Source organism: Polypterus senegalus, chromosome 12 (genome assembly GCF_016835505.1).
Source record: "Polypterus senegalus isolate Bchr_013 chromosome 12, ASM1683550v1, whole genome shotgun sequence".
Lineage (NCBI taxonomy): Eukaryota > Metazoa > Chordata > Cladistia > Polypteriformes > Polypteridae > Polypterus > Polypterus senegalus.
The window spans coordinates 74,137,838-74,160,873 of NC_053165.1; the positions used below are offsets into that span (position 1 = coordinate 74,137,838).

At 39.2% G+C, this 23,036-nt stretch overlaps 1 protein-coding gene and 1 long non-coding RNA gene across 6 annotated transcripts in view; one reads left to right on the forward strand and one right to left on the reverse strand.

The window, feature by feature from the left end:
• The window catches only part of LOC120541050 (T-box transcription factor TBX5-like), a 112,266-nt gene that overhangs the window by 60,645 nt on the left and 28,585 nt on the right, over nucleotides 1-23,036 (reverse strand). The window contains exons 1-5 of one of the 4 annotated variants that reach the window (XM_039772315.1): nucleotides 9,809-10,345; nucleotides 7,210-7,382; nucleotides 5,547-5,641; nucleotides 4,923-5,042; nucleotides 3,254-3,401 (exon numbers count right to left, since the gene is read on the reverse strand). In XM_039772315.1, the coding sequence (XP_039628249.1) occupies nucleotides 3,254-3,401; nucleotides 4,923-5,042; nucleotides 5,547-5,641; nucleotides 7,210-7,353 (507 nt within the window). In that variant the 5' untranslated portion in view covers nucleotides 7,354-7,382; nucleotides 9,809-10,345. Of the gene's footprint in view, nucleotides 1-3,253; nucleotides 3,402-4,922; nucleotides 5,043-5,546; nucleotides 5,642-7,164; nucleotides 7,383-9,313; nucleotides 9,333-9,808; nucleotides 10,346-23,036 lie in introns of those variants that run through there. The other 3 variants (XM_039772311.1, XM_039772314.1, XM_039772312.1) reach the window with 3 other exon arrangements.
• Nucleotides 13,234-23,036, forward strand: part of LOC120541051 — a 79,860-nt gene continuing 70,057 nt past the window's right edge. The window contains exon 1 of one of the 2 annotated variants that reach the window (XR_005635936.1): nucleotides 13,234-13,706. This is a non-coding gene — a long non-coding RNA (uncharacterized LOC120541051). The remainder of the gene's footprint in view (nucleotides 13,707-23,036) is intronic. The other variant, XR_005635937.1, reaches the window with a different exon arrangement.

Here is a 23,036-nt window from a genome sequence, read left to right on the forward strand (position 1 = left end):
TCTCTTCAGACCTGTTGTGTAACCCGCCGTACATTAAATATTTCTATTAGGAAGTTTCACAAAGCACAAATAACTAACTTCATATGCAAAGAACCCCGTCCCAGAACGAAATGGCGATTTGTCAAGAAATAGTTCAACAAGCAACTAGACGGCCCAGTAAAGAACCATCATTTTTAGGAGTGTTTGCACCAGCTGCCCCGGATAACGGGTTCGGAGAATGGATGTATGTGTAGTATAATAAATGGAATGAAGGCGCGTAAAACCGGCATATAAATAAGGGAATTCACCCAACAGATGTATAAAGCAAGCTGTATGACGAGTCTTAGTCCTACTCGGTCCATCCATTTTTGAAATGCCCCCCAACCCCAGACTCGATAACGCAGGAGCCATGACGGCGGGCTCTCAACGAACCCGAGGCGTGAATCAGCATAAAACCAGGGAAGAAACCGACAGGAACACACGGAGAACATGCAAACTCCACACAGGATACTCGTCAAATGGCATTTGCAATACAGCATGAACCGAAAATGCTAAATTAAATAACACTTAACGTGTATTTGTGGTAACACTCGATCTCTGTTCACATACGGAGGCGTTGCGAGAGACAACACATTTTATTGTGAAACTTGCGTAGCCTCACCACCGTGCAGCCCGGAAAACGGTGCCGGTCAGCCCGTTGGGCTTTCCGCTCCCTAAGCTAAGCGGCGACGAGAAGAAGCTGGAACTTCTTCCACTGTTAGAAAATGAAAACTGAGAGTGAAGCACAACCGCCTGAAGTTTGAATTTTTGGTCGCAAAAAACAATTCTGGAGTACTTACATCGAGACAAAAAAAAATACAAACGTAAATATTCAGCTAGTGGACGGTGATTTTCGTATCGTATTGATATTCTACATTTTCTTTACGGACATTTTTGAAAAGCGGATGTTATGCAAATGCATAAACAGTACATTAAAAGTGAAGGACATTTTAAGGAAGGACATGCCGAGCACAGTAAGGCCAGTCCATAAGGCGTCCTCAAGTGTATAGCCGTCGATTCCTTCGTCTGTTTTTGCAACCGAATTTGTAGTTGCGGGCAGCGGAAGATCATCCCGGTAGCGTCGGGCACAGCGCAGGAGAAATTGATTCAGAGTGCAGACTTAGTTAAAAGTAATAAAAAATAAATAAATAAAGTGAACTGGGAGTGTGTAAAGTATATCGAATTACAAGAACGTTGTACACAGAAAGAAAGAAAGAAGTTTATTTCGACTCTATTAGAATTCATGCATAAACAGTCAACAAAGCATGACACCAACATTTCAAAACCGTTTCACAAAAAAAAAGTACAACAACACACCGAAGTCGTTTATTTTAAAATTCCACAAAACATTCCGTCGTTTTTAAAGAAGAAAGATGTTTTCACCAATAGAAAAAGACGTAGAGATAAATTATTTGGAAACTGGGTACAGAAAAGCTTTTCGTAAATATAAACGCCAAACCCTTCCACCAAATTACGTGCAAGACCTAAACATTTGAGAGTTCACTTTACCCTCCAGATCACATTTCAATAAACAAAAAATAACTTGCATTTATATTTCTGTATTGTTTCCGTCAGATTTATATAGGTTTGCATTAGAATGAAAGAGTAAACTGTTTTGTATATTTTATACTTGAGCTCGTAGCGAACTTTATAGAAACAAATCTCTGTGATAAAAATGTGGTTTCGTATGATTACAGACACTGCAGTTCCAAATATATAAATGACTGTGTTAGCTTTAAGCCGAACAGCCGGAATTTCTAAATGCAAAATGTACAGAAGTCTTGTAACCAATGAAATATGTCCGTTAATATAAGAATTCAATTTCATGACATTTTATACACAAATTGCGCAATTATTGTAAATTAATACATTTCGCTATTTGAACTTTATAAGTGGAGCAATGCGAAGTTTTGTTGTTAATATTATGACTTTATTATTAATATTATGCCAGTCTGTAGACATTATTTCTAATTATTATCAGTGAATACATTTCATTTTGTGTATTATATGAGTTAATTGTGGTAAATAAATGCTAAGCAAGTTCCTTAATCTTATGATGTTAGTATTATGCCAGTCTATACAAATTATTCGTAATTATTATCAGCAAATACCACTGCATGCATTGTATGAGTTAATTGTAGAAAACTCAGTACTACGATTACTGCTGCTAATACTGCTTCTTTTAATGTTTATTATTATTATTATTATTATTATTATTATTATTATTATTATTATTATTATTATTATAGCAACCCAGTGCTAAATGAACACATCAAGTGTCTATAGGGGACCATTCTCTCTATATGTACTCTGTTAAGTGTTAACACTGGACATTTTGTTGTGTTATAATAATAATAATAATAATAATAATAATCCCTTGGGCCACATATACATACTAAAATAGCTTTCTAGTTTTAACTGTTGTTGATATTATTATTATCAATAATAATAGATACAACTTTATTTGTCTGCAGGCGGAATTTATAATAATAATATCAATCCCTGGCAATATGTACTAATACAGAAATAGTGTTCTTTTTAACTAATAATAATAATAATAATCCCTATAGTGCCACATATAAATACTGAAATTGTTTTCTGTTTTAACTGCTATCGATACTAATAATAATAATTATTATTATTATAAACCTATGCAACAATTACAAATACTATAATAGTTTTCTATTTTAACTGCTATAATAGTAATAATAATAATAATAATCCCTTGTACCACATAAAATACTGAAATTGTTTTCTGTGTTTTAAGTGCTAATGTTATTATCACATACAATTACTGAAATTGATTTTTCTTTTTAACTAATAATAGTAATAATAATAACATTATTATTATAAACCTATGCAAGACATACACATACTATAATAGTTTTCTATTTTAACTGCTATAATAATAATGATAATAATGAGAGTAATAGTATAATAGGGAATAACAGTAATCCCTTCACCACATAATAATACTGAAATAGTTTTTTATGTTTAAGTGCCAATGTTATTATCACATACAATTACTGAAATTACTTTCTCTTTTTACTATTATTATTATTATTATTATTATTATTATTATTATTATTATTATTATTATTATAAACCCTATGCACCACATACAAGTACAGAAATCTCTTTCGATTTCGAGCTGCTTTTGGCCATTTTTTCCCGGGCCGGCCCGTTTGTGATACTGCAGTCTAAACCCCCCGGTAGTGCCCGACTGTCCACTTACATGTCCAAAGGGGTCCAGGTGGTTGTTGGTTAGCTTGAGTTTCTGGAAGGACACCAGCTGCCTCATCCAGTGGGCCCCTGTCGCCGGCGAATCGGGATGAACGTAAAGTCTGCCCGGCATGGCGGGCTCAGCCTTCCCTGTCACGGACCTGTTGAAGAGAGCGAATGGCGGGTGAGAAGGCAGCAAACAGTGAAGAGGTCGATTTCTTCCCAGGGCGCTTTTTTTTGTTGTTGTTGTTGAGACTCTTTTGCTTTACTGTAAGTACAATATTTGTCTTTTTGGATCTCCGTAAAGTCAGCTCATGTCAGTATCACGATATCTAACGATCTATCATTAAGATGTTTTGTAATATAAAAGTCGAATTTCGCCTGGTCTATACTTTAATCAAATAAAGTTTACATTCCGTCTTCCTTGTTTTCTCCAGACCACGACATATGAACTTTAAAGAACAAGACGCCCCAGTTGTTCAGACAACTGTTGTAACGGATTAGAGCCCCGAAAACGCCTTCAGCGAACAGCCGTAGTGACACCTGAAGGGTCGTCTTCCGCGGCAACGTCACGTCACGTGGAGTTCTTGTCTTCCACGGCGCATGTCTGTGACAAGCCCTGAAACCGCAGCCTGTACTACAAATCCCCATTATGTGAAGTTATCTATCAGTTATTCAAATTACAAATCAGCGTAACGCACACAAACCACAAGGCGAGCGGGGCTCAGATTGTGGGGAGGCTCTCGACATGAGTTCAGATGATTAATGGAACGAAGCTGGGGTGGACTAACACGGTAAGAACTGGACGTATTCATCCCTCGGACTTTTGACCCGGGATGGGCCGCTCGCTTTAACGTCGGTGTCCTTTTAATTCGTTGTGACACTGACGCTCTTCAGTTTGACACCCTGCACTGTTCCCTGTCCCAGATGCGAGCCCGTGTAGGTCAGACGGTGGCATTCCTCTTCAAACCCCCTAAGTAAGAGCATCGTCTGCTTACAGTGACACGCACGGGTGGGTTTACTAAAGAGGAACACCTGCCCTGTGCAGAGGGGTCTTAAGTGACACCATGCTTGGGTTAAAACACGACATTCAGATTATGACTGATGTAATTTAATCGAAGTGCATTTCATCTTCTGATTCTCCAGTTGTATTGTTTAAAAACACACACACCTGCAGCCAGCATCAAGCGGACTTCATTCTGTCTGTCGAAGGTAGACATGTGACCGTGACTCCAACAAAAATGCGAAAATTAAAAAATAAATAATGGCTAAACTGAGATCCAGGTAAGTAATAATATAGCGCATGGATTTATTGCAAATAAAAAGTCGTGTTTTGGCATGAAACAAAGAAAAGGTAAGAAATGGGACCAAGGGGTCCCATACTGTAACTGTGTGTCGTCCATTCTTTGACACCACAGATAATCTGAATCAATGATGTCATTGTCAACGGTCACACCAAGCCAGCAGTCTGCACAGGCGGTCTCGGGCAGCTAACAACCTTAGGGAAGGAAAGACCAGTCCGACATCACCGTCTCGTGTGAACCGCTGTGAATCAAAAGAGACATACTCTGCTTTCTGGGGACCACCGCACGGTTTGGTTATCTCTGGTAGCCTAACACACACACACATAGACACTCGACAGACAGACAGACAGTTAAATTATGGCATTTCGTATAACATACCATTTGTTGTCAGCGAATTTGTAGCGGTGGTCGTCCGCTGGCACGATGTCCATCAAGAGAATGTACTTCGTTTTGGGGTTTAAGCCCGTTACCTTCACTTTATAACTTGGAAACATGCGCCTGGAAGCAAAAGGGCTTGGTTACCAAAATCATGCTGATGATATTAACAGTCTGCAAAATATGTCCGCCTGGTGGGAATTTAAATAAGCGAAAATAAAAGGATCAGAAATAAATAGCCACACAATAATCAAGCCCTATTATTTAATTGCATCTTCCACGAGACGCTCACAAATCTACATTTCATTCTGTGCAATTAAAAATTAAATGCAGGCGAATTAAAATGAAGCGCTTTTCCAAGCAGGCGTGCAATCCGAAGAAACGCGTTTTCATAAACACACTCGGCGATGTCGGCGACAAGGCCTCAGCTGGGCTGCCTGCCTGCCTTTGGCCTTTGCCGTTCAACACACGCGCCGACTTTTGCTGCAGTGCAGAAGCGCACACGCGGTGAAGCAAAGAGGAGAAAAATACAATTAAAACAAGAGCTTGAGAAAATTCAAGAGAAACGCTCCATTTCAAAATGGTGTGCCATGCCGTGAAACAAACACACGAGACCGTGAGACCCACCTTCCTGCTTTCGTTATAATCATCTCCGTGCCAACTTCATGGAACTTCGTCCACAGCTCCCGTTCGTGCAGGTACACTTTAATCCCCTCCATGCCCTGGAACAACAGAGTGCGAGGAGCACAGAATAATGGCAGGCTCTTTCAGGAGACAAAGTTAAAACCCACAGGAATGGCTATGCGTGCGCGTTCAGATCGCGGCGAAAAGAAAGACAAAATGAGACCATGCAGACAAGTCCATGAAAAGCAAACTGTACATTTCATACAGGAATTCTAACATTTATACAATATGTTAAAGGTCCCCAGGACTCGAACTCTGAAGTCCTGCATTTTAAATGTAAATCTCCACCACTCTTAACTGGCCATACTTCGTATCGATTAATCAGTGTGCAGATATCGTTGGTTTCCATTTCTGATTAATCCGTTTCTGCCTTGCTCTCCGCGTGTTTTTAACAAATCTGCATTTATCGGTGGACCAGTTCTGTATTTAGTGAACCGGTACAATTCGAATAACTGATATTTGTACTGTAACTGGTCTGCGCCCGCCCCCATTAAAGAGCAGGCGCTATACAACAAGACGTTGTGGGGTCTGGTCAGGCTACTGAACGACCCCTTTGGGCTTGGAAAGTCAGCCGTGCAATTGTGATTCCAGGATTTATAAAATATGAATTCCATATCGTGTGGTACTCGTGTCTGTTTACACAACACAAGTGTGTGTTTGAAGTCAAAGCTGCTCGTCAAAGTGTGTGTGCGCGCGAAAAGACGCACTTGAAGAGCTCAGAAAAACACTGGCGAAGTTTTGATTTTATTTAAAGCAGAAGACCAGCCTGAAATCGACCAATTAAACATGTGGCGCAGCCGTGCGAGATTTTATTTGCTCCCCCAATGCATAAACGGCGGTATTAAATTCAATTAAAAAAAGTGTTTCCATGTATCTCTGTCATTTTATTTAATGCTGTGTCATCTGTGTTTTTTTCTCAAATAACACTTCGTGTTTTTGCCTTCATGTGTTTGTTCCTTGGCGGAATCCTCCAGGAAACTGTAAACTAAATTTGTAACTTTTTAGAGTGAACTTTTCCCGTTAAACTTTTCCATGACGTGTGTTGCTCAGAAAGACCCCGTTAGTCCTCGCACACTTTTTTCGTTGTTATACTTTATTTTAATAATGACGAGGATCTCATTGAAGTCCGGGCACAAAGTGAGGCGACGGTCACTAAACGTTGTCGCGTCTTTTCGCCTCGTTAGCTGCACAGTCCCACAATGAACATCATTAAAGCGGTGGCCTGGTGATTAACTTGGGGATTCGTGGACCGCCTTCAAGCTAAGACGGCACTAAATTACTTGGTGTGATTTCTAAGTACTCCTTAAAATTGTTATTGCCAAATCAGAGTGCTATGTGTCTGATCTAAAATTTAGAAACAAATGACAAGATGGGTACAGGAAGAAAAAAAAAAAGTTTCGAGTTTTAAGTGAATTCTGACAGTGTCAAAGTAAACTTTAAAAGTGTGCGAATAGAAGGAGCGAACCCATAATGTAACTTGACATTACAACCCTGGTGATTTTTCAGTGCATCTTCAAAATCAAAGTAAAACAAATCGTCGTAACAACACTACGACACTCACAAGTGGCACTGCAGGTACAAACGAACACCCCAGAATGCGGCTGACCTGCTGCGTGTACGTCGTCTGTGGCGACGGGGACTTGCTGGCAGCCCCGAGCTGGCTCTCCGCTTTGCTGTCTCCCTGGAGCTCCTTGGACTCGGAGTCACTAGGGGTGTTGGGAAGTCCGAAGCCTTCCTCGGTGTCCGCCATTCTGGGTCTTCCTTGAGCTGAGATTTCCGCTGCAGGGATAACAGAATATGAGCGTCAATTCGATTTTTGACAACAAGCGAGCAATTACAGAAGTGCTATAAGAGGACACTTTAAACAATTTAACACGCGCTCCTCACACGACACAAAAACCAACAACGGCAAAGTCAGACAAAGTGGCGGCGAGTTTAGCGAGGACTGACCCTCGGGCTTCACAAGCAGGGAAACTCCAGGCATCGGGCTCTGCTTCACGTTACGTTGTTTACTTACATTTATGTGTCAAGAAGGGTCTTAACAAAAAAAAGAAAAACGACTGTTCAAAAGTCTGCCATGTGCTTACAATGTCCAAAAAGGCTGTTTATGTGCTTATTGAAAATGTCCTTCCAAATGGTCTTTAAGTTACATTCTAACTTTACTATTTCTTAATGTGATCAATTAAAGTCACTTCACCTGCCAGACTGGAAAAACGAAAAAGAAATGTCATCAATAGTGTATCAAACGACGCAAGTCGCTTTGGATAAATGCGTCAGCAAATAATAAAAATAATAATAATAATAAAAAAAATAATAATAAAGTTTACATAGCGCCTCCACACACCAGCCTAAGGTCATTCGATACATCCCTATATGTCACAAGTGTCATTGTAATTAAGTGTGTGTGGCTGAAGAAGTGCAACTTTGGGCTTGTTTTGTATCATTTCATTTGATGGCCAAATTAATTTAATTATAAAATACAAACACTTATGAAATTTACAGTCATTTCCAGTTTGTTGGAATTTGTTATTGTAAGGAGTTGCTAATCCAGTTTTATACCAAATCGCCAGTCTTGGAATATTCAAACCATAAAGAGCGTTTTTATGTTTAATTTAGCTCGGTACGTTTTGCTGTGTCTAATCGTACAGGCACGAGATTCATGAGATCATACGAGAGTTTAATTTTGCCAAATATACATTTTTAGTATACATTTTTCAGTATAGCACACGTTATAGTTGTTATACCTCTGAACAGTTAGCTTTATGCACAGTTGTTTTAAATAAATGCTGTTAGTGTCGAAGGAACGTTTAAAATTAAGCATATATATGCATATAAAATCATACTTTTAAACACTTTTAATATAATTTTAAGCCTCTCTCTCTCTCTCTCTCTCTCTATATATATATATATATATATATATATATATGTCTGTGTGTTAATTCATACATTTTATGCATTTATATATATATGCACACACACACAAACGTGTATATATGCATGTAAATATTCTTAAAGTGTTAATATAAATGGTGATTTACAAAGAATTGCACTAACATTGCAATCTGTATGATGTGTATTGTTTTTCAATTTATTTGCCATTTGAAATACTCTTTTGCGGCCTAAATTTTCGTTGTATAGAGCTAACATTTATTTCATTTCGAAACAACTCTATTAATTAAAGTGTATATAAAAAACAAAATGTATAAATGAACATTTACATGTGTGTTTATATATTAATGGTTATTTGATTTCTGTCTGTGTATTTAGATTTTAATTTTTAGATCTACTTAGCATTTGTTCGAAGTCACATATATGGTTTCTTTGTATATAAACCTTACATCTAAGTCTTCTTTCCACTTGGACACTTTTAAGGGTTACTTTAACTCTGCCTGTTTTTTGTTTTTTTAAATCTCTTTTCCGTCGGTTCATAGTATTTATACATAAAATTTCCTCATAACTCCGTCTGTGTATTTTGAGTAGAATTTTTAAATCGACTTTCCGCGTGTTCAAATTGCTTTGTGAACTGAAAACGTGTTCAAGTAAATGCCGTTCTGTTGTGTCATTTTGGGTGGGGGGGTTGTGTGTATAAGGAAGAATAAAAAAAATGTCACCCCCGCCCTAACGTGACCCAGACATTATTCTGCACAAACTGAAACATTGGATGTTTGTGAGAAAAGATCGGATTTGTAATTCGATTTCAAAGCACTGACCTTTCACGAGCTAATTAGTTGGACATCAAGAAGGGGCTTCATGTACGCCCACAGCAATACAATTTTAGGGGGGGGGAAAGTCGACTAACTATACAGCAAAACGTCCAGTGTGGAATTCCAACTTTCCGGTTTCAATCTGCCCATTTTCGAGGTAACTTTTTACAACTGGATCTTGGCGATTTCGCTGTGTTCTTGTGTCTTACATGTGCGAACCGCTTGGTTCTGGCAAGCTGAAAACAGAAAACGGTATCAAAGGCTTGTCATCCTGTAATTGTGAGAGCGTTCGAGGGGGGTTGTCGGTGCTGAAAAACAGCGAGAAGACGGCAGTGCGACCACCGAGTTCATTGAAAATCCCACACGGAGTACAGCAGGGTCCGTGCAGGCCCTGCCTTTATGAAGACGCCGAGGGCAGCCACAGTGCACCTCGCCAGCCGGCTGCCACCGAAAAGGACGGCACCGAACATCGCCGTGTGCCCACCGAGCTCCTTAATTTACCTTGTGCAACGAGTCGAGCCGAAGAGCGGCGCAAATCCAGGTCTGTGAACGCGAGGCTTTCCTTTTTTTATTTCGTCTTATGTTTGTAGCAGGAATGCGTCCTCCACACTGGATACCCATAGAGCTCCTCAACGCTGCCTCCAAAGCGTTTCTCTCCCCAGAACACTTCCAGGTTGCCAGGCGATCTCGAAGGAGGAGGGTAAAAATGGGGATTCTGTCAACGTGATAAGGCCTTCCTTATCTATCTAGTTCGGAAAAAATTCAACCTCTCCAATAGCCGGTGTCCATCCTGTTTCGTGAGAGTTGTGAAGACGGGCGCCTTCCGTACTAAAAAGAGCGCCTCGATCCCGGGTTAGGCGCTGCAGCCCATTGGGGTAGCCGAGAGTCAGACCGAGTTGTGTGTGCACACATGCGGCATTGAGCCCTGCCTGCTAGCACAGCACAGCACAGCACGACAATCCAAGTGCTCTGCGAAGTGACGTGGGCTCGAGCAGCTCGCTTTCCTTGCTGAGAGCTTAAATCCAACTCGAAACGAATCCTATCTGGAATGGAAGGCATCAGCTCCCCCTCCTCTCACCCTGCGCCCCCCACCACTCTCTCGCTCTCTCTCTCTCTCTCTCTCTCTCTCTCTCTCTCTCTCTCTCTCTCCAGACGTACACCGCCAGCAAATGTCCGCATGCAACTCTGGGCACCGCCACCCGTCCTCCTTGACGCTTAAACACGATCCTTTTAAAGATGTAAACACATTACATTTTACGTTCAATGCCTCAGAACTGTAAGTCTAAACATTTTGAATGTTCCTAAAGATAAACCCCCCGCATGAAGGAACCTGTCGGAGGAATCCCTTTGTGCTGTAAAAGTACGGCGATTACGATATTATTCACCCAGCATTCATAAATACAGGAATAAACGGAGCGCTACTTTGCCGAATTAGTCGATGGAATGTCCGAGCTCCGAAATGGGAACGCCATAGTGTATACAAGAACTCAGCCTTTTGCAATATTAAAATAATCAAGCCGTCAGGAAAGCAACGGGATTTGTTTTATCTTGCAAAGCCCTCACCCCGTTGCCTGTAAATGTATTATTTTGAGGGTAAAGTTGAACAGGTCAATGTGAGGTAAACAGCCGCGCTGTCTCATTCAGGCCAGTGAGGAGAAACAGATTGAGCGTGGATTTTTGATAAGAGCGCAAGTGAAATGACATGGCTTGGATCATCTCGGGCCTCGCCGGGCCTTTGATTTCAATAAAAAAAAAAAAGCTTTACACAAACTTTCAATAAGTGGAGGCTCCATTCTGTTCGTCTCGGTGGTCAGTCTGGCCGGTATGCAGTGGCTGGGATTGGAGAGCTGCAGATGTTCGTTCGCCGCTTAGCCCCCTTTTTCGTTTCTGAAAGCCCTGGCCAGTCATATTGGAGTTTCTTGAAATCAAATTCAGTTTATCTTTCAATCTAATCGAGTCACTGAGGTCTGCTTGCATGATGCCGTCTTTAATTATACCGTTTTACAAATGCAACTTGGATGATAACATTAGCTCAAATAAAGAATAAGGTGAAAAGATCAAACTGATGGAGTGGCGTGAAAACCTCGGACTCGTTGAAGTTTATTTCTTTATTGCTACTTTTTAGAGTTTCAAGGACTGGAGCTTTATGATTGTGCGCATTTAACGGAAAATGTAATATACACCCTCTGTCGGAATCTGAATGACGTTTATTCGCTAGTTCTTAATGTCCAGACTTGTTAGCTTTGGAGCTGCTAGAACAGAACAGGACATCACATACAGATAAGAGAAGTTCAACAACAGACACCAGAAACAGTTTATAAAGGAGATGAGCAAATAAAAGTGTGCGCGTGTATAGTGTGTGTGGTTCATTAGGAAATATGGATTAGACAATTTGAACATTGGCAAAACATTAATGTTTACCTTATAAACAGTTTAGCGCAGTAATAAAGGAGATGTGGATACGAGCGCGTCATGTTGCTCCATATGGTATATCAATAAGAAGATTCCATTGCAAAATATTACCTTTTACATTATAGCCAATAGCAAAATAGTACAGCAATAAAGGAGATATGCAAATGAGAGCTTTTATGTGGCTCATTGTGCTATATGAATAGGAAAAATTGAATATCCCCTTGCAAAATATTACCTTTTACATTATAAACTGTTGCACAGTAGTGCACTTATACAGACATATGCTTTATATGATTCAACATGGCATGTGGATTAGAGAAACTGAATATGGCCTTGCCAAAATTTTAGAATTTACATTGTAACTAGCTGCCGAATAGTAGTATAATAACCGAGAACGTGTGTAGATGAATTAAGAAAAACGAAATATATCTTTGCCAAATGTTACCCTTTCCATTGCAGACCAGCGCACTTGTATAGGAGATGTGCGAATGGAAGCGTTTCTCTGGTTCATGTTGTTTAAATATCATAAATTCAAGATACCCTTGTGAAGTTGAACTGTTGACGTTATAAACAGTTGCACAATAGTGTAATTTGCACATCTCCTTTACAATTAGATAGATAGATAGATAGATAGATAGATAGATAGATAGATAGATAGATAGATAGATGTATCTATCTATCTATCTATCTATCTATCTATCTATCTATCTATCTATCTATCTATCTATCTATCTATCTAATTGTAAAGGAGATGTGCAAATAGAAGCTCATGTCTGGTTCATTATGGTAAAGAGAAACTGAAGATACTCTTTGTGACAAAAGTTTCCGTTTACATTACAAACATTTGCATGATAAAGCGCACTTATAAAGGAGATGAGCAAATGGAAGCGTTTTTGTGGTTCGTTACATAAGTTAAGAGACACTAAAGATACCCTTGACAACATATTATCGCAGAATAGTAGACTAATAAACGAGAGCGCTTGTGTGGCTCATTATGGCATATGAGTAAGAGAAATGGAATACACATTACTTGCCAACAGTTACCGTTTTCGATACTATAGCGCACTTACAAAGGGGGCGTGCCAGATGAAAGTGTGCGAACTGTGCGGTTCAGCATGGTAATCAATAAGAGGAATTGAATTTAACATTGCCCAGTATTGACGTTTACATTACAAACAATTGCATAAAAATGTGCAATTATAAAGGAGATGTTCAAATTAGAGCTTGTGTGTGTCTCATTATGGTATATGAATACGAAAAATTGAATATATCCTTGCCAAAGATTTCCGTTACCAGACGGGAGCTATTTAGTAATAGAATCGTTGCGCCGTTTCCTAAAAAAAATATTTGAAAGCACTTATATGCTCTTAAGTGTGCAGAGCCAAGCCTTCACTTTTAAATAAAAAATTCTTCCTAAAATACGAGCCCTCCTTGTACCGCCGCCGCCTGCGGTGTAGTGTCACGATGGCGTCCATTGACCGCCGGCTTGTCGTGTTTTCAAATGCAAATCTCACCAAGCACATTATTTTGTTGATGTGTTTCACTCGTATACCCCACTAACGGTATCATACCACACATGGTCAACAGCCCACCAGTAACTCCATTGAAAAGCGCCAGGCTCTGGAGATACTGGACTACCTGCAAAGCTGACTGATGAATGAGCCGACACCTTTGTGACAAATAGACCGGGCTATAAATAGTTGGCCGTATCAGAAGGGAACCAGTTATGCAAAAGATAAAAACGGTATTCCGCCTAACGCCAAGATAACGTGAAGCCTGTCTATAGCCAAATAAACCTGAATTGAAAGGTTGACCTCGACCCTCGAACGTTTCAAGAGAAGGGTCCGACTGCGAAATATGAACAACTTTGCAAAGACTGAAAAAGCCCCTCAGATGTAACCTCGTGAATTATTCACATCTGCTCAGGTAACACGAAGAAGGGGGTCCGCCCTGAGTTCGCAGAAGTCGCCGCTCGCCGCCACGGCAGGTAGGTGAACAAGGGTCACAGACGGCCAAGGCTGGTCTCGTTTGAACATTTCGTGATACAAGCCTGCTATTGTTAACGGGCGAGAGATTTTAACACAAAAGGACACCATCGGAAAAACGAGGCCGAGATGATTTAAGAGCCGACAGGAATCTGGCGAAGGCAGCGGCTTTCCCACGCGCGTGCTTTGTTAGCCCACGAGTGTTCGTTTAGGTGTGTGTGTGTGTGAGAGAATGTCAATGTCAATGCATGTGCGCAATAATCCGGAAAATCGCCGTTGTGCCCTGTTAGATGACTGTTTGTTTCTAATGGGGTGGATAGACTGTGACGTGTTGGGCTCCCGTTACCTTCGTCACAATAATGTGAACGATTTCACAAACACCGATTAGTCTGGCCTTTTGAGCGATGTCTGAACTGCACAAATACTACACCCTGGAACTGCTCCATTTTATTCTATGAAAGTTTTAATTGGAGTGTTTTAATTGTGAGACTGGCACTTGTCATCAGAAGCGGTGTTATATTTGTAGTAAGTGAAATTGTGTGTGTGTGTGTACACGAGTTTCGAATAAACGTTAGACCACCACAGAGACGTGGAATACGTGGTTAAGTTATTGTGATGCACAGTAGGGCCTTACAAGATCGTCTTGATGTCATTTTGGAAAAACTAAATAAACAACTTTGGGCGAGCGTTGTGGGGGTCCTTCGCAATTGTCCTTATGTCTCAAAATAAAAAGAGGGATTTTAACGCGCGTGCTTGGTTTGTTATTAAGGCGTCGCGCGTGGTTTTCTTTGTATCCCTTTATCTCTGATTCGAATTCTTTTTATATAACTGTTTTACATCACTTTAGTTGTTTTAAAGTTGCTGTATAAATTACATTTTATAGCGCCCCTAATGCTAAATCGATTACGCGATTTTTGAAGTAATGCGGTCTGACTGTTTAAAGAACTCGGCTTTAGTTCTCAGCTTCCGCTTAAATTGAGTTCAGAACAAGGAGAAATGGCAATTTCACTGCAGCAACAAAAATATATTTATTAATACATAAATAAAACTATGTACAGTCTCATAAGGTAATTTAACATTTAAAGTATCTATTTTTACCACCACACTTTGGGTTCCGAGACTCCCCCAAACACGCATAAGTTCCCCAGCACTCTAAAGCACAAATCTGACCGAAGTGCCGTCACCGCCGCACCTTTAACATGTGCTCACCTTATGATGATGATGATGATTCTTATTATTCAACAATGCGCAGCACAATCGGCAGGTTTAAATGAACTGTTCTAGCGGGACGCACTTCAATTCTTGTGTTGTGTAAAGTTTGTTACACTTTTTTTTCAAGATAAATCTTTATGCGCTCACTTTGGCTTTATGCTTTTAAAATCGTTATATTGCTTTTGATAATCCTCACTCGGATATATTAACACTTAAGTTAAATCATGTCTCTGTATAGGTAAGGAGAACAGGAGACGCCATGGGTTACTTAAAACATTTTAGGATTCATTGCTAAGACTCGTTTTTAAAGTCATTTTTGTTATGGGATTTGGTGCACATTTTCTTTACAATAACCTGCTGTCCGTTTAATTAACTGAAATAGAGAATGAGCGCACCAGTCCGATCGGTAAAAACGCTCCATTTTCATTCATTTCATCTTGTTTTTCATTTTAACTAACAGTCCGATGCATGAAGATTCGCGCGGTGTGTGAATGTCCTCTTAAACGACACAACGCCAGCAAATATTTGCTGTAACTAATCGGTGGGTTTAATATGCAGAGACACCCCCAAAAAACAAATTAAAAAAAATGAAAAAAAGCAGCTTTTAATCAATTAAGTTTTAAAACAGCAGCAGTTGTGTCTTTTCGTTACCCGCCTGTGAATGCCGAGAGGCACAGCTCAGTGCGCACTGCTGCTGTTTTGCTGTCCACAATTCCCAGTCGCCCGTCGGTGGCCTTTTCTGTGCAGGGTGGCGTCGTAGCGCCGCGTGGCCGCCATTCGTTAATCTCGTGTGTCTAAAGTTAGGCGCAGGGTTCAAGGAGGTTTACTGGGGTATGGTGGAATTGACCTTACTTGGAAAAGTCTCAATTCTGCGGGCAAGTGTGGACATTCAGCATTGCATTTTCACATGGAGGCCAGATTTGCGGCCATAGCAGAGTGTGCTTTATGAAAAACGGCGAATTTTGTTAATAATTCGTGGTGGATGTAAATCGGTCCTGAGTAGCCAACCGCTACGGCCGCTTAAGAAACGGCGGTCCCATAATGGCGTTTCACTGGGTTATGTGTCCTCTTGTAGAAGTTTTGCTTGACAGCTGTTTCATTCTGAGAAGGATTTTTTGCAAGTGAAGTTGGTTCTTTGGGTTTTAAAAAAGATTCCTAATATGTGGACATAGCAGACATTTGTAATGTGTAGTAGACACGATAACAACCGAGGGATCAAGAAAACCTGAACTGTTAGCGACAGAATTTGGAACCTGCTAGGATTTCACAAATCTGTTTTCATCTGTTCTGGGCTGTCTATATGTGACTTGTTACAGATCGTTTTTTTTTATTTCTGGAACCTTCATGTGGCCTACGAATCCGGGATGCAAAATCCCAACGCACCACTATGTAGAATAACGAAGATACAATGGATGCTGATAGATAGATAGATAGATAGATAGATAGATAGATAGATAGATAGATAGATAGATAGAAAAGGTGCTATATAAATAAAATGTATTTTTATTACAGATATAAGAAAGGCACTATATAATACAGTGCAGAAAACGCAAAAACTAGACGAAATAAATGAATGAATGAATGAACGAATGAATAACTAAATAAATTAAAGTAGATAACAGAATTCACCTTAATGGTACTTAATATTAAAAAAAAACTGAAGTGTCACACATGGCAGAAACGAACAACTGCTGCTTACGTTTAAATGATCAATATCGGCCAAGTTCCTTATACTGATTTTTTTTAATATATATATATTGACAGTTGAATCAATATTTAAAATTCTTTAAACCACAAGTAAACTCTGTAAGGGTGCACTTTAAAGGAAACCCCAATTGAATTAGCAAGTAAGTGAATGAACAAAACCTTTTTTCCTCCTCATCTGTTCAGCTCTTTTTAAATGCTGGTTCTGAACTGGCTGCACTTTACTGGGTTGTTTGGTTCCACGATTGCTTCACAAAAAGCCTTTTCATTCTGGGGAAGAAAGATCTTGGCGAATGACGTGGACTTTGTAAAGATTCCTAAATACGCGGACAAAACAGAAATCTTTAACGCATAGTAGGCAGGATACTGGCAAATGGAGAAAATCCAAAGTGAGCCTGTCTGGTTGTATATGTTTGAGACTCCTTTACAATCAGGGAGCCATCGGCACTTTACAGATCTGCTCGTCACTATTTATGTTGCATGTCACGGGTGTAAAAAAGTCACATTTTTTGTTGTTTTTTTCTGAAAGTGTCACGTGGGCAACTGCTTTTTGGAGCACCATTAAGTTGAAGAGTGTAAATGTAATTTATTGATATTATTATTATTTGGTTTATGTGCCAGTTTATCCATTGACTTTTTGTTTAATTCATTGTGTTTCTGTTGAAATAGTCGTCACAGATGGTGTGGAGTGGGTGGGCGCTGGTGAGGGGTGTTTTGTATTTGTTCATAGCACAAAAATCCGTTATTATTGATGATTTTCTTTTGCTGTATTCCTTTTTCACTGTATCAAAAAATTGATCATAAAAATATTATCGTTATTGTTATTAGTATTATTAAATATAGCAATAATGATAATGTTGATAATAATCATCACCATCATCTTGATAACAAGGCATGAACAGTTAAATGAAAGTCAAAAGGCGGACGCCAAATGGGAGGATCGGACTTCTATACAGTGTGTGTACATATCGGTGTCCACACACACACACACACTCTTAAAGTGTTAATTTAACGCTGGCACTTGTGCTCAATGTGCGCTTAACCTGAGCTCCCTTGAATTTCCTAAAAAAACAAAAGTGTTCCTTTTAAACCGTGGAGAACAATCGCTTACATTAACGACTTATTCAAATTGGAAAGTGCCAAAAGTTTTTTGAGAACTGGAAAAAGGAAAAACACACACACATTTGCCGTGAGCTTTCTTCAAACTGTGTAATGAATGGATGAAGGGCTGGTTTATGTGCGGAGTTATTCCGATCGCATCAGTGAGGTCTTCTTGGAACAGCCGAAGTCCTTCAGACCTTTGTGCCCATCAGGACTGCGTGTGTTTAATGACCTCTTCAAAGTGTGCCCGTCGTAGCGCCATTTTCACGGGTATACGCTGAGTGTTCATTTGACGTTGGCCATTTTGCTGTGTACTTTTAACTGTATTTTACCTTTAAGTGTTGTCTTCATAAAAAATACAGTTTGTTTCTTAACTGCCTCGATTTGTATTTATTTATTTTTCTTTCTTATTTATTTTCTTATTCGAAGTATAATTATTTGTCACCCCTCCTCCACACCTCTCCCTCAGTCCCAATGCCTGTCTCGTGCACGCGCTTCCCAAATTTGTTTTAATCATCAAAAATGTCCTCAGGCGCCAACACGTGAAACTCGCAAGCTGCTAAATTACGGAGGCCAAGTTGCGCCGCAGCGCATTCTTAATTTTAACGTTTTAATTGAACGTTGTTGCAGTTTTGTCTATCAAATGCGATTATTTAAATATCACTGAAGGTTATCACGGAGGGCTTTTTCTTTCTTTCTTTTTGCGGCCCAGATGTTCCTAATTGAAATCATACAACACCACGTCTCACATGGGCTCAGTTTACATGCTTACAGACTACATCAATGTTTAAGAAATGACCAATTAAGAATGATTGATTTTAGCAGCTCTGCACCCACCAGCCTTCCTCTAGCAGGTTCAGTCGCCCCCTCTGCCAAGAAGCAGGTCGGCTTCAAGGCTGCAGGACCCTTAAAAGACCCGAGCGGGGGCCCGCTGAAATAAATCTGTGGGCTGGCCAGCGAGCGCCTTTCATTAAGGCAGGAATGGCCGCTTCCTCCCCATTGAGCAAACATGCAAAACGGCCACAGAGATCACTCAGCTGCTGGATTTGTTTTATTTGAGATGGCATCCTATAGCTTTAATCATAATAAACGGATCTTTAGCCCCGAGGATCAATTTGTCCTCCAATCTTTCTTTCTTACATTTCGATTTTATTAATAAAAGCAAAGCAGTTGAGTTGACGAACAATTTGCGGAGGTCCCATCATCGTTTGAAAAAAAAAAATAATGACGGTGTGCAACTCAAAGCGGAGCATTTCTTTCTTTTAATAATAGCGAATGTATAACATTTACGGTGCCCACCTTTACCGCTTCACACGACAGGAGCAAACTGCCGGGTGCCTTATTGTTGTGAATATGAAGTCCGGGGGTGGGTACTGGGCTGGCACCGCTGGCAGACACCCTAATGTCCATGTGGGCGAAGCAAAAGAACGACAGTCCAGTGGAGCCTTCAACCTTTATTTTATTTTTCACTTTTTTAGTTTCTATAATCCTTTAGATGCCCACCTTATAGCGCACTATTACGATGGAGGTCAGTCAGTCATTTTCTAACCCGCTTAGGCCAGAACGGGGTCTCGGGTGGGGTGCCGGAGCCTGTCCCAGCGGGTATAGGGCGCAAGGCAGGAACGTATTAGATGTGTGTAGATTGATTTATTCAGATATTATATTTAGATATTAAATTTAGATCGCTAATTAAATCTTAAAGGGGAACTGAAATTCTTTCCCCAGCAAAAACAAAGAATGCCAACATAGCGACTAAAGATTATAGGATAAAAGTTTATAAGAAATAGTGTGCTAAAATATCTGCATGCTGTACTCGTCTTCTAACAACTGATTCTTGTATTCCGTATCTTCGTTTTTTTCCTGTCTGGAAAAGTCGAGCACTGCACCCGTTTAACGAGGCGTGTAGTGTCAGGTACAGCAAATCACAGCGGCCTTTGAAACGGACGCCCGACCTTCTTGTCTTCTTGAATTTTTGATCGCACGTCTCTCATGTGTAAAAGAGCGACTGTCTACCGCCAGATTATTTATTAATGATTCCAAACGAGATAAGCTGATAATGCCGCAGTGAATTAAGAAGAGCTCGCTGCGCAACAATGCATATTTCATACACGAGATCGTCTTTACAGCCTGCTTTTATCCAGAGTGTGCAATGTTTTATTTATTTCATTTCATTGGAATATTTTCGCCAGTTGTGTTAGATTTCTTTCAGAGAAAAAAATCTTGAACTTTTAAAGTGAGGATTAATACGAAAACACCCAGCAAAAGCACACATAACACAAAATAAACTAAACAGAGCCGCAGCTCCTCCATTGCGAGAAATTGTCGACAGAATCGGCAAGGCGCGCCCACAGTGCTGGTGAAGTTCAAGTGAACCTTAAAAGTTTCAAAATGGAAAGACGATTTCAGCTCACACTTGCCTTGTTAGCTTAGGCGATCTTGCTGCGTGATCTGAAATGTCTGTTGCTGTGGAGCCAAAATTTAAAACACAATGTGCTGTGCAGTTCAGTTCCAATTTAAAGTTACTACATCAGTGACCACTTTCTTTCTTTCTTTCTTTCTTTCTTTCTTTCTTATATATATATTTATATACGGTATTTTTTCATTTCGATTAGTAAATGCAACTAAGAATTTCACTGGATCCATACACGTCCAAAAAATGGACCCAGAAACCTACTGGTGTCCTGCTAAACGAACATCAAAAAGAAACTGATCGGAACAAATTATATATATGTATGTGTGTGAATATGTGTATTGATGTGTGTGTATATGTGTATCTATGTGTATTTGTATCGTATATATATATATATATATAATAATAATAATAATACATGTATTTATATAGCGCCTTTCCCATGCTCAAGGCACTTAAAGAATATCTATCTATATATATATATATATATATATATATATATATATATATATATATATATATATATATATATACATATATATGCATGCACTCGCTCACACAGTGTGTGTCAGTCTTAAAGTGTTTGCCTGTGTTTGTCATTTTCTAACCCGTTTAATCCAAAACAAGGTCTTGAGTGTGGTACTGGAGCCAACTAGCGCAGGGTGCAAGGCAGGAACAATCCCTGGACAAGACCAGCGAATGCACTGTTCAAAATGAAGGTACTAGAGTGAATCTTCAGAGCGATGCCATGTGAGAACCGTTTTTGGTTCCCAGAAGACTCATCCACATGAAGTTTCCAGAAAGAACCTTAATTTATTTAGATCCTTAACAGGCCCAACACAGTAAATAATCATAGAAAGATGGTATCAGGTTTGTGAAATACCATGATTTTAAAAGGACTGTCATGACATACAACAACACAGGCTCAGTTCAGGTTTTCTTAATATGCTGCTGTCCTGATAGGTAGCCTACCATACATTAAAAGACTTCTGTTCCCAACCCCAAACATATTAGTTCATTTTTCGAAGCGCAAAGAACCAACTTCACGTGTAAAGAACCCTTCAGTAGAATGAAATCCTGCTTGGTCAAGCAAATAGTTTTAAAAGGAACCACACAACCCAATAAAGTGCCATTCAAGAACCAGCATTTTGAAGAGTGTGCTACGAACAAAAGAAACAACAAACGTGTGTTCGTTCTTTATCCGATTTCACACTCCTGGTCCAAATGTAAAAAATGCTCACATATACCACGTTATCTAAATGAGACCCTTGACTTTGGAACCCAAAATGTTCACCCTGTGAGCTTTAATGACTGTTTTAGGGCTCAAAATCCGGGAAAAGCGCTGTGTGTTTGGCAAAAGTGACTTGTCACATCACCTAGTCATTGTCGGAGAATCAGATTTTTCATTTTTAATTTTACCATTATTTATTTGTGTTTTATGTCAGGACTATTCCTCGTAAGAGAAGGACTGCGATTTGCCAAGTGTCTTCTGCTGCCGAATCAAATTTAATGAATCGATCTGCCTCAAAATGACTTATCCGGGCAGCGCCGGCTGCTGTTGCGAGTACACGTGTGTGTGTGTGTGTGTGTGTGTGTGTGTGTGTGTGTGTGTGTGTGTGTGTGTGTGTTTCATTTACTTTTCAAATATCAAGTTAAAGGCAAAGCCGCTACCGCGTATGTGGCGCGCTGTTCATGAAGTCCTCGCCGTTACCTTTACGATCAAAAGAGAATTTTGAGCCGCTCGTGCACTTTCATCGTACTGAATTATTTACTTCACGGCTGTGGATGAAATTTTAAGAAAGCTCCGCTCCATGCGTTTTCCCTCGCTACAGGGTGTGTGGAAAATAAAGTTTCAATTGTCCGATTTATTATACACACTTTTCGAGTTAATGTTGCTTTATTACGGCATGATTCGCGATAACGTATTGAAAAGCTCAATAATACAGTTTTATTTCTTTATTTTATGCTTCCTTTCTCTTCTTATAAATAGCAGAACGTTTCTGTGTGGTTTTAATAAATTCTTTTTTTTTTCTGGAAAGCAGCTTGATTTTGTTTTCACTTAAACATTGATGGAAGGTGAGTTGTAATGCCGACATCGAATCGATAAAATTGCATATTGTTAAGATTTAAAGTAGTAATAATAATAAACTGTTCTAGACTTTTAAAAAATTATAAATGTTTTCAGAAAGAACTTTTTTAATTTTCTCAAATTAGTCTTGGACCTAAAGAAAAGTAAAAAATACATCGCAACCAAGTAAATCAGTCGCTTTTTAGTCTGCTTGAATGACTCGTGAAGTTCTTTTTTGTTTCTGCGTTGAAAGCACTGAAACTCTAAAATAAACCCTTCTGTACATTCCATTATAATAGATTAGTTCTTTATTCTCAGTCAAATAAATACATATTTTATAATAATATAACTACTACTATTTATAATAATAGAAGTAATAATAGTAATATTACCTTTTAGTAGTAGTGGTGGTATTAAATATTATATATTATTATATAATTGTAATTATTATATATTATTATTATTATTGTAATATTTCTGCAACTAAAGAACAATAATATTTAATACTAATATTACTAGTACTATAAATAATAATTTAACTACTGCAACTACTACTACTACTATTAAAAATAATAATAATAATAATAATAAAAACAAAATTAAGGTTAAAAATAATAAAAAGAAGATTTTATTGTCACATGCAACACGCGAGCGTATACTGAAATCTTAGGCCACAGTTGCAGTTCTCACCACCCCAGAATTACAAAGCGAAAACGCGATGTGTGACATTTTTTGCGAGGTTATTACGAATAAAATTATTCAAATATCACATCGACACTATGTTACTGGTGAGCTGCACGAAAAGGTACTTTTGCAGAAGGAAAAAGGAACAGAAAG